At 38.7% G+C, this 12,515-nt stretch overlaps 2 protein-coding genes across 2 annotated transcripts; both read left to right on the forward strand.

The window, feature by feature from the left end:
* Positions 1-389: 389 nt before the first annotated feature.
* On the forward strand, positions 390-9,113 carry LOC311052245 (serine protease 1-like). The gene is made up of 5 exons (XM_084067122.1): positions 390-520; positions 723-864; positions 1,006-1,260; positions 1,885-2,302; positions 9,052-9,113. Exons 1-4 carry the CDS (start codon positions 432-434, stop codon positions 2,044-2,046), a joined length of 648 nt encoding a protein of 215 aa, XP_083923248.1. The 5' UTR covers positions 390-431; the 3' UTR covers positions 2,047-2,302; positions 9,052-9,113.
* LOC311051394 (serine protease ami-like) lies at positions 7,232-8,879 on the forward strand (the record flags this gene model as incomplete). Its single annotated transcript, XM_084065956.1, has 4 exons — positions 7,232-7,320; positions 7,589-7,730; positions 8,055-8,333; positions 8,718-8,879. The coding sequence occupies 4 exons, from the start codon at positions 7,232-7,234 to the stop codon at positions 8,877-8,879; spliced, it is 672 nt and encodes a 223-aa protein (XP_083922082.1).
* Positions 9,114-12,515: the final 3,402 nt, after the last annotated feature.

A 12,515-nucleotide genomic window follows, 5' to 3' on the forward strand; every position in this document is an offset into this window, starting at 1 on the left:
TTCTTTTTTCCATTTCCTGAAAAGTAATGGTTTTGGACCACCCGACAGCGACAATATGACCACATGATGATGCAGATGTACAAACCACATGCGTGTCTGTAACCCAGATGATCATATAAGGTCTGCTATTTAAATAGGGGTCTGTGACTCCCTATGTGTCCCATTTGAACTTTCTACCTGCATGATGAACAATATGCATGCACTTGTGCTTTGTGTTGTCCTGATGTATCTTGGACAAAAAGGTAAGTCATTCGCAACACTAAAGAACTGATTATGATTATGTGGATGTGGACTATTACTGTACAGTATTACAACAACAATGTTAGAAGCTGGTAAATATTGTTTTGAGATCTACTTTAGCCTTTTCCTTTACAGCACTTGGGAGTGAAATCATAAATGGGAAAAAGGCGTCACCAAAGTTATTTCAGTACATGGCTTCTGTGCAGAATAATGGGAAACATGTATGCGGAGGATTCCTAGTCAGTCAAGACTTTGTCGTCACTGCTGCCCACTGTTGCCCGTAAGTTTATTTTACCCCTCAAGTCACCTACAATTAATCTGATTCTGAACTTGAACTTAGACAACCTGAATAACATAAACCAACAATCATGGTTGACATACAAACGTTGGAATAAGTAAACAATGTATTTGTATTTTATATTTGCATGTTCAATGTACAAAAAGGTTTTTCAAAATTATAAGTAATAACTATATGCACTCAGGAAATGTACCAAAATGAGTGTTGTTGTTGGCACTCACAACCTCAAGAGAATCAATGAAAGAGTGATGAGATACAACGTGCTCAAATGCAGACACCCCGACTTTGTAAATGTCTCACTTGGAAGAGACATCATGCTTCTGAAGGTAAATAGCATTTATTAATCCTAATATGAAGGACTGAAGAAAAGAAAAGGAACATATACTGTACATATACAGTAGGCTATAGTCCTTAGGCAAATCACAGATATTAAGCTATATTTATTTATTACAACCTTGTGTTTGCAGCTGTCTAGGAAAACTGGACAAAGAAAACTATGGAAAACAGTTAAACTTCCAAACAAAAGTAATACGGCAAAGACTAAGTGTATAGTAGCAGGATGGGGGCTCACTCAAACTGCCGGCACAGTTTCCGATGACCTGCGAGTGGTTGATGTATCTACCATTGACCTGAAGGTCTGCCAAAGGAAATGGACACCGTTCACCCTGCCAGAGAATATTATCTGTGCAGGGGGATATGAGACAAAGAAAGGATTCTGTCAGGTGTGTATGAAATTTGTTCTCTCTCCAAATTAATAGTGTGAACTGATTTCTGTTTCAAATATCTTTATTGTGAAGCACAGGATAAAGACATACATTTATGATGCAAATAATTAAATAAGAAACATTATGAGGTGCTTCCCTATTTTCCAAAAACAGAGACATACACACAAAATAAACCGGTACAATGAAAAAAAGCAAAGTCAAACTGTACATAACTGGTTCCCAAGCAAGGCTGCCTTTATACATTATTTCCAAATATATACAAAAAGTACCCCCGAGGAGTGCTGCCCCATATCACACATGACACGGATGTGTCAACTGATTTCTAAAGAAAAACTACGACTGCACTCAGTAGAGTGCACACCTACGTCAGGCTATCATTCCCACTAAGGGAAAATACTTTAGCCGTGAACGTGAATATGACCTTTTACATTATCGGCCCAAATTTTAATTGTCTCTTCAAGGGAAGACCATTAATAATTCCCTCCATGTTTCATAAAATCCAGCCACCCATTCTCATGTTATTTGGCTATTAGACATATAATTCAATGCTGACTACTAAGGTCATCTAACAATCTCACGAAATGCTCAATAAATGTGATTAACAAGATTTTTTTTTCTTAGGGTGATTCTGGTGGCCCTCTGGTGTGCGATGAGAAGGCGGTTGGCATTGTGTCTTTCAACAATAACAAAATATGTGACTACCCGAATGTACCAAATATCTATACAGATGTATCAAAGTACCTATCCTGGATCATAAAGATCATAAAGAAAAAAACATGTTAGATTTGATAGTCAATGTACTGTATTTACAATATACACTGATGTTGTAATACACTTTCATTGCACTGTTAAGCATATCTGTGTTTGCTGATTTAAACTGCTTGAGTCATAATTGACTATCTCTTGCACTATTTGTTTTTCATGATATATATAATAATATAAATGTAATCCCCAAACCCCTTTAGGATTATCATGAGAATCTTACCTGAAATATAGAATGACATGGATCAAGAAAATGTCCATGTGAAAGAAGCATACTGTATGTATTTTAAGAAGCTCTAGCAGGCAAGACTCTGTCTTACATCAAAACTGAAAACCTTTCTGTTTCTTCTGCCTTTTATTGCGACTTTTGTAATCATTATTCTGCACTGTATTTTTATGCTCTATTTTGTTTCATTTTTGCTTGTTTTTATTTGTATAAAATTCAAATGCACTTTCATAATGTGTTTATTTTACTTTGAATGGCCTACAGTATACAAATAAACTTTACCTTGACTTGCCCTTGAGGATCTTTCATTTATTTGAAATGCTTCATTTACAGTATGTCTATCCACAATTTTACTCTTCTATATCTTCAAAGGCCCCTTCCAAGTATTTCTTTCATTATCATTCCCAGTTCATGGGGGAAAATAGACAAATCTAAGCCAGAGAAAGAAAATAGTGTGCAAGTTCTTGTTGCTCTGATGAAGGCAGAACACATAATGCCTTTATTCGTGTGTGCTAATAAAAAAGTGGAAATGTGGGTACTTTGTCCTCCACTGATTAGACATTTTGGATGTGCTGCCTTTTGGGGATATTTTCAATTCCTACTTTTTAGTTGTAAGTTCTTAACACTGCCATCACATTTAGCCTGGTTAGACCGTCTTTGCTACCAATAAATATGGCAGCAGTCATCACCCATGGCTGAAGTGTTTTTTGTTAACAGCATTGCGGGTGTGTTCATAGAAGAACAAAGGAGGACAGTGCAAATGCGCCATTACATTTACTATTATCTAATTACTTTTAATAAAGTCCAGTTCAGATACTTTAACACTTTTACTCAAGTGGTATTCGTATGGGTGACTTTCACTTTTATCAGTAATTTAGTTATCACTGTTTTTACTCAAATGTGGATTTCAGGTAATTTTTCCACCAATATGTTTATGGAACAGAAAATGCTGAAATATACAATAGCTAATGTTTTCATCAAAACATAATGATGTTTCCTGATAAGTATACTGTTTAAATCTAAGTGTTTGTTATTTGCAGAGCCTAATGTGTTTCTTTCGAAACCCACACCACATAGCTGAGAAAATCTAACTTGTGGTCACAACACATGCGATAGATGAGACAGCATTCTGCTATGGGAAACAATACCTTTCTCAAGAACAAACATTTGCACAATCACATACAAAAAAGAAGAGTGCAATTTTGTCATCATAATTGCCTAAGCACAGCTAAGCACAGCATCACCTTGGTACGCCATCATGAATTTGGCAATTAATAATTAACTGATGGTAAGTTTACTGATTCAGTCACAATCCTTGAGCCCTAAAACCTAGGGTTATACACAAAAAACACCTTTCTAGGTTGAGTATAGAATGAGAGATAGCTTTTTTAAGCTCCTATTTTTTCGTATGCTATTTAACATGCCTAATAGTAACAGCATCCATTGAAAAATCTTTTCTATCAATTATTTGGTGTTTCAACGATACTGACCTATCTAATATTGGAATTATTGCATATCGACCACTAGGGGGCGAGCCCAACTCATTTACGATGTTTTTTGAAAACCGTATGGCCATACCTAACACCATGCCAAAAATGTGCTACCAAGTGCACAATTTTTATGATTTTTTATATATTCCCTCACAACTATAAACACGGGAAACCAAGGAGGACAATAACTACGACTTTACTTATCAGTTACCACAAGCACACACTGAAAGCATACACAAAAACACACACAGAAACTCACTAACATCATGACATAACAAGACAATGAACCAGCACAGTCACAAATAGTCTCTGGAGCTTGTTAGCCAATTAGGCAAGGCTGACACCCGCAGGTGAGTCCACTCTAGGCAATCAGAGTCCAAAGAGGAGCCGTGAAGGGCTGGGAAGCTCAACTGGACAGGGCAGGGCACACAGGGCAGGGGCAGAGGCCACGATTGTGACAGAGGAACTGTCCCATTAACAAAATAGTAGTCCCGCCAGGATTCCTCTCGACAGTGTGCGGAGGGAGTTGGTTGATGTCAGCCAGATGCTGCTGGCTGCCATCTAAGCCACCATTACTCATCCATTCTGTGAACCATATCGTAGCTCTTCTCTGCTCAGTGTTTTAGTTCCATGCACCCCAAAGCATCAGCATGATCGTTGCCCTGTTTTCATACATTTTCAAACTCTGCCACCAAACACAGCTTTTGTGGGAGGTTTGGTTTTGGAATTCTCATCTGAGGTGCCCAGCCAGGCACAAACAGAACAAAACAGAGCAGAAAGTGGCGATCTTTGACGGTTCACAGAATGGCGAGGCACATAAGGAACACATATCATATACGTATTGTACATGCTCAACGTTTGGATGAAAAATGTGATCAATAGACCTGCATTTGTGGCTTCCTGAGTTTGAAACACGACTGAGTCCATCTGAGTCAGTCAGGAAACTAGTATGGGTTCTGTGGTTCTTCACAGTGCATGCAAAGACATCTTGTCTGAATGTAGGTATGCAGTGTTTTTGCAACTAAAGTTGAGTTAGCTATTGGGTCTGTGTGGCAATTTTGTTATGTGGGTGCCTTGTCCCACATACAGGATTTTCAGGGAGGCTGACAGGGAAAGGTGATTTTTGTAGGTAACGGTTCACAAAGAGGATGTGATTAAGCCTTATGCTTGTGCTAAACTCCTGTCCTTTTTGGGTTGTTTGAATTTCTGCAAAATGCTTAAAAACCTTACATTCCTTTTTGTCCTGAACAATCAGAACTTCCACGGCAGAACATCTGCCTACTGTCTACAAAACTTTGGAATCTATTTGGATATCTCAGCCAATGTGTCTCATTGTCAACCTAGCCAGTTCGGATGTCATGCTCTCCAAGGATTATTGGGGATGGCACATTTCTTACACTGGTTCATCCTCTGCACATGCATGATACCCTCTAAACGGCACATACAGTATAAATGGAATCACATTCACAGACCTTGCAACCTCTATAAAAGAGGTCATATGACCAGAAGAGGATGTAGATGAACAAACCACACAGGCTGCCAAGATGAGATGCAAATAGAGCTGTGACTTTCTACAGTATGTTACATACACGTTCTTGTGCTTTATGTAGTTCTTATATGTCTAAGTCATTTGCAAGAAGTTGGAGTACACTTGCATTGCAATGGTAGAAGTATTGATGTTTGCTGGTTTATTTAAATTGCTTGTGGGGGTGGTAATTGAGAATCACTTGCACTGTTTGCTTTTGCTAATTAAAATACAACATAAATTGTCTGTTTGGGAGATTTTCTTTTCAAAAGATTTTGAAAAAAGGAAATTGGGACTCTTACAGACTAGCAAGATTATTTGGGTTATAAGGGGATCTAAGTGCTCCTCTTACTTCTATTATGTATGACTCTCATTCTCCCCCTGTTGGGTAAACAGAGGTACTGATTCATAAAAATCATCATAAATCTAAAGTTTTATAATAGACCACTCCAGAGGTGGGGGTTCATCTTCTTAGTGAATATACCACATACTTGCAGCATGGGTTCATCATAGCATTCTTTTCTGTTGTGAAATAAACTTTTGATTTTCTGTTCCAATCAAAAAACAATAAATTATAGCTAAGTAAAAGTCAAGTAAAGTCACATTTATTTGCATAGTCCTTAATGTCCCTGTTCTTATATCGGGGTAGCGGGAGGAACAACTCAGGGTGGAAACTGTGGGCTCTGTGGTTTTTCAATGTGCAATCCTCATATCCGAGTGTTTAGCAAAGGTCTACAGACATATGGAAATAGGCAACAAGATCAGACCAAATGTTCTCACCACAGTGGTGCTTGCAAAAATCTGCAGTCATTGTTTCTTTTGCACTTTTTGTTTGAGTGAAGGAGTGAGAGGAACAAGCATAATCTTTATGTTTCATTAAAAGATTATATGCTGTTTATCAATATCATCAATCATGTTCAATATTTTATGACCAGATTAACAGTCACTTTGTATTATGTTCTAATGCAAACAAACAAACGAGTTGTGATTGACGTTATAAACATCTACTACTTGCGGTTCTGTGTGTACATATATTTCACAATGCATTGTCAACTTGTAGACCTGCTTCCTCCTCTTGAATAAAAACAAAACTAAAACTTTGTAATCATTTGAAGTTTTTTGCCTAATAATGACATGCCCAAAACACAGATGCCAAAATAAAAGTGGGTAAGTCTGTCTGTGAGTTTTATAAATATTTAACCAATGAAAAGTACTAATAATGTGGCTATATAAAGGCCAGTCCACACCACCGTCCGCAACTCTTTGCAACTCCTTGCAACATGCAACTACTTCAAACTACTTGTAACCAATGCCATTATCCCCAATGGCAGTTGCAAGGAGTTACAAGTGGACTGGCCTTAAACCTGTTTTGTTGCAAGGAGTTGCGACTAGTTGCATTGGTGCGGTCTAGCCTTAATAACTACACTGAAAATAATACTAATACTTCTCCATTTCCTGAAAAGTAACGGTTTTGGACATCCAATACAAGGTTTCCACTCGACAGCGACAATATGACAGTTTACAGTTTAGGCATTTAGCAGACGCTCTTAATCCAGAGCAATTTACAGTAAGCATGACCACATGATGATGCAGATGTACAAACCACATACGTGTCTATAACCCAGATGATCATATTGGGTCTGCTATTTAAATAGGGGTCTGTGACTCTCTATGTGTACCATTTGAACGCTCTACCGGCATGAACACTATGCATGCACTTGTGCTTTGTGTTGTTCTGATGTATCTTGGACAAAAAGGTAAGTCATTCGCAAGACTAAAGAACTGATTATGGTTACGTGGCTGTGGACTATTACTGTACAGTATTTGCATGCTTACTGTACAACAACAACAATGTTAGAAGCTGGGTAATATTGTTTTGACATCTACTTTTGCCTTTTTTCCTTTTCAGCACTTGGGAGTGAAATCATAAATGGGAAAAAGGCCTCATCTAAGTCATTGCTGTACATGGCTTCTGTGCAGAATGATGGGAAACATGTATGCGGAGGAGTCCTAGTCAGTCAAGACTTTGTACTCACTGCTGCCCACTGTTGCAAGTACGTTTATTTTACCACTCGAGCCATCTTCGATTAATCTGATTCTGAACTTGAACTTAGACACCCTGAATAACATGGTAAACCAACAGTCATGGTTGACATACAAACATTCATGCATCAATGTTTCTTTTTGTACATCATGTTGTTGGTACTCAAGAAACAAGTACTTATGATAAAATGGTCTAGTTGAATAGTAAACAATATATTTGTTCAATATACAGTACAAACAGGTTTTTCAAAATGATAAGTAATAACTATATGTACTCAGGAATTGTACCAAAATGAGTGTTGTTGTTGGCACACACAACCTCAAGAGAATCAATAAAAGAGCAGTGAGATATGACGTGCTCAAATGCAGACACCCCGACTATGTAAAGGTCTTGTCTGGAAAATACATCATGCTTCTGAAGGTAAATAGCATTTATTAATCCTAATATGAAGGACTGAAGAAAATAAAAAGCACACACACACACACACACACACACACACACACACACACACACACACACACACACACACACACACACACACACACACACACACACACATATACATGTATACGTGTGTGTGTGTGTGTGTGTGTGTGTGTGTGTGTGTGTGTGTGTGTGTGTGTGTGCATATATATATATATATATATATATATATATATATATATATATATATATATATATAGTCCTTTGGCAAATCACAGATATCAAGCTATTTATTTATTTATTACAACCTTGTGTTTGCAGCTGTCTAGGAAAACTGGACAAAAAAAACCATGGACGACAGTTAAACTTCCAAACAAAAGTACTATCAAGGCAAAGACTAAGTGTATAGTAGCAGGATGGGGGCGCACTCAAACTACCGGCACAGTTTCCGATGACCTGCGAGTGGTTGATATATCTACCATTGACCTGAAGGTCTGCCAAAGGGAATGGAGTCCCCTTCTTAAGACACAGACACCGTCCACCCTGCCACAGAATATTATCTGTGCAGGGGGATATGAGACAAATAAAGGAGCCTGTAAGGTGTGTATTACATTTGTTCTCTCTCCAAAATAATTGTGTCAACTGATTTCTGAAAAAAAACTAGAACGACTGCACTCAGTAGAGTGCATACCTTCACCAGCCTATTTATCAATTCCCACCAAGGGAAAATACTTGACCGTGATCATAAACATGACCTTTTTCATTATCTACCCAAAAGTACATTTGTCTCTTCAAGGGAAGCCATTAATAACCAGGTTTCAAGAAATCCAGCCACCCATTCTCATATTATTATTTGGCTATTAGACATACAGACAACTGTAAAGTGGTAAAAACGTAACCTCCATCCAGCGCTAAGGTGATCTGATAATCGCATAAAAGGCTCAATAAACATGATTAACCAGATGATTTCGTTTTGTTTCTTAGGGTGATTCTGGTGGCCCTCTGGTGTGCAATGGGAAGGCGGTTGGCATTGTGTCTGGCAACTATAACGAAAACTGTGACTACCCGACTGTACCAAATATCTATACAGATGTATCAAAGTACCTACCCTGGATCAAAAAGATCATGAAGAAAAATAAATGTTAGATTTGATAGTCAATGTACTGTATACAATATGTTGTTGTAATACACAATTGTATCTGTTTAAACTGCTTGTGAATGTCATAATTGACTCTCTTGCACTATTTGCTTTTGCTAATACAAATAAACTAAGTTTAATCCCCAAACCCCCATGTGAAAACCCTGCATGTGAAAGAAGCATACTGTATGCATTTCAGGAAACTCTGGCAGGCAAGACTTTTATATCAAAGCTGAAAACCTTTCCGTTTTTATTTTTGCTTGTTTTTATTTTCATTACATTGAAATTCACTTTCATGATGTGATTATTTTGCTGTCTTAATGTTGCTGTCTTAAAGCGGCACTATGAAACTTTTGTTTTTTGAATACAATGTGATTTTGTCCAATCTGTATGGTAGAGTGTGTTAATAAAATAAAACCTATACAATTGTGGTGGTTGTATTTTGTCTCCCTGCTCTTCTATTGAGACATTTAGATCAAAGGTAATTTCCCACCCAGACACAGGATCTGACACAAATTTTGACCTGGTCAAGATTCAATTTATCCCCTGAGCAAGCTGCCAGGCTCTATTAGCTCAATGGTAAAGATATCAGCACCTGCGCAGGAAACCGGATTCAAATCCTGGGTAGAAGAGTTACATAGTGCAGCTATAATGCGTAATGTTTTGCACATTGTGAATTGCCTCCTACTATATAAATAAACTTGCCTTGCCTTGCAATTGCATTATAGACCAGCAAGATGATGGGTTGATTATAGAGGTGGGACCTTTGACTGAAATGCACCTAGATCCTCTGTCTACTTATACTAATTTATTTTTCTCCCTCTGTTGGGTAACCTGAGGGCTGCAGTACTTGCTTGCATCATGGGCTCAAACCATCCCCCCGCCCCATTGTCATTTTTACTTTCGCTTATTATTCTAAAGTGTTTTCTCACACATAGCTGAGAAAAAACTTGTGGTCACAACACATTTGAGACAGCATTCTGCTATGGGAAACAATGCCACATCCCTTACTCAAGAACAAACGTTTGCACAATCACGCACAGTAAAAGAAGAGTGCAATTTTGTCCTCATAATTGCTTAAGCAAAGCATGTGTTCACAATGTGTGTGGCTCATTCCTGGAGATTCTAACTTTTGAATCTGTACAAAAACCTTTACTTGAACAAATGTATGGCTCCTAATGCACCACAAAACTACAGTAAAGCAACAAAATGTATACATTTTCAGAGGGCTGAGTACATCTTCCAGAGCTTCGAGCAATTTCAATTTGTACATGTCTGACTCACATTTGGCATGGTAGGAACAAATATACTGTATATTATATGTTATCATGTAAGCTTATTTTGAAACGCTAAAACCGTGAGTTTAAAGATTTGCATCCAAACTCCTTTATTCATATGTTTAATGAGGTGATATATATAACTTCCCCGGATTGTACTAAAATAACAGCACTGTATTAATTAATTGAAACTCAATCCTGATAAATATCACAATCAAAAAGCACAATCATGGGTATACTGAACAAATACTCAAGCATACATTTCCGTTTTCAGGAGTGCGTGGCTACAAGGTGCGTATTGTTGGAGGCAGAGAGGCTGCCCCCAACTCTCGACCCTACATTGCAACTGAGAGGACAACACTTATGTGGGGGATGCTGGTGAGGGAGGACTTTGTGTCTCACAGCAGCGTACTGTACACCTGGGTCAATTGGAGAAAATATAATAGCCATCTGTTTCAGCAGTGTATTGAGGTATGCCAGTGGCAAGAAGATGATAGTGAGTGAGAACACTGTAAAAGTATCTATACTCTTGATGTGGCCTACAAGCTTTGGCATTGCTATTCCTGAATACTGAATATTCGTTGTCAGTCTTTAGAGCATCTAAACACCATGTCCATCCATGCCAATCCAAGCAACATCTCATGGTCAAAAGGCTTAACGACTATTTCACAAAATGATAATACCGTTTTGGCAGCGGTCATGACCTGACGAAGATGTAACCTGACATCGAAACGTTGTTGTTTTTTCCTGTGCTTTGCACCCTCTGATCAAAATAAAAAAGGCTCAAATCATCCGAGTTGCTCCAGCGCCTTCTTTATTCAGACATCATATACGGATTGTACATGATCAACGTTTGGATGGAAAATGTGATCAATAGACCTGCATTTGTGGCTTTCTGAGTTTTAAACACCACTGAGTCCATCTGAGTCAGTCAGGAAACAAGTATGGGTTCTGTGGTTCTTCACGGTGCAAAGACATCTTGTCTGAATGCAGGTATGCAGTGTTTTCGCAACTAAAGTTGAGTTAGTTAGCTATTGGTTCTGTCTGTGTGGCATTTTTGTGATTTTTGTTTAGGTGGACCTTCCGGGCCTATCGGTTGGATGTGATTAAGCTGTATGCTTAATGCTTGTGCTAGTGCTCAACTCCTGTCCCTTTTGGGTTGTTTGAATTTCTGCAAATGCTGTTCAGCCACAAGAACATAGTGCAAACTTTACTGTGACTATGGATTCGGTGCTTAAAAACCTTACATTCCTTTTTGTCTTCCTGGAGATCCAGAACTTCCACGGCAGAACATCTGTCCCACCTTTGGAATCTATTTGGACATTTGTCATTCTCAAGTATTGCATCACAAAAAGACAGGTGGTGCTGCTGTCCTCTAAAGTAGCATTTTTACAGACTTCCCAAGCCCCCTAATATAGGGATTTTTTTTCACTGGTTCATCTTCTGCACATGCATGATACCCTGTAAACGGCACATACAGCATAAATGGAATCACATTCACAGACCTTGCAACCTCTTTAAAAGAGGTCATATGACCACAAGAGGATGTATATATGTACAAACCACACAGGCCGCTAAGACCCAGAGGCTGGGACACAAATAGAGTGTGACTTCCTACACAGTATGTTACCTATTTGAATCTCCTACCGACATGATGAAAAATTAACACATTCTTGTGCTTTGTGTAGTTCTTATGTCTTGGACAAAAAGAGAAGTCAGTTGCAAGAAGAAACAAGAATGACCAAAGTCATAATAAAGCCGCATGCGGCAGGCTTTTTTGGCCCCAATCTTTTCATAGACCTGATTACTTGTTTTTTGGATTGCTTGTTTCTCTCGCCAAACCTGGCAACATTTAGCGTCGCAGATTAACGCTCTAATGTTTTTTATATAAGTGGTGGCAACATTTTGTGACACCACACGGGTCTTCCCAACAATAGCTAAGATTGAAGTCAGTGTGAACATGGCCAAATAAATAACTTAATAGCCAAACTAGGTGTAATGAAGCACGCTAGCATTTAGGCTAACCCTCCGGCCTGAAGCTCTCTCCCTTTCTCTCTCTCTGCAGCAAAGAAGGAGAGGCGGGTGCTGCAAAGCGCCGTGTGAAGGACAGCCAGGACAGCCAATGACAAATAGGTGTCAAAGGAGGAGAGGTGGGTGCTGCAGAGTGCCGTCTCCCCATTGGCTTAAAGGGGGGGAAGTGTGAAGGACAGCCAGGACAGCCAATGACAAATAGGTGTCACTAAATGTCACTCGGGTGTCGGACTAAGACTAGTGCTGTTTATAGAGCCGCGCTGCTTTCAGCATGCGGCTAATAACTACTTAGAATATGTGGATGTGGAATATTACAGCACAGTATGTGTATGCTTA

This window comes from Gymnoscopelus microlampas (assembly GCF_963454915.1).
Source record: "Gymnoscopelus microlampas genome assembly, chromosome: 9".
NCBI classification, from domain to species: Eukaryota; Metazoa; Chordata; class Actinopteri; order Myctophiformes; family Myctophidae; genus Gymnoscopelus; species Gymnoscopelus microlampas.

Excerpts from the sequence above, each read along its gene's own strand:
- LOC311052245 (XM_084067122.1), top strand. The coding sequence starts at position 432 with ATGGCTTCTGTGCAGAATAATGGGAAACATGTATGCGGAGGATTCCTA. Across the intron at positions 521-722 it reads ACTGCTGCCCACTGTTGCCC|GAAATGTACCAAAATGAGTG; the intron begins GTAAGTTTATTT and ends ATATGCACTCAG. Across the intron at positions 865-1,005 it reads GAGACATCATGCTTCTGAAG|CTGTCTAGGAAAACTGGACA; the intron begins GTAAATAGCATT and ends TTGTGTTTGCAG.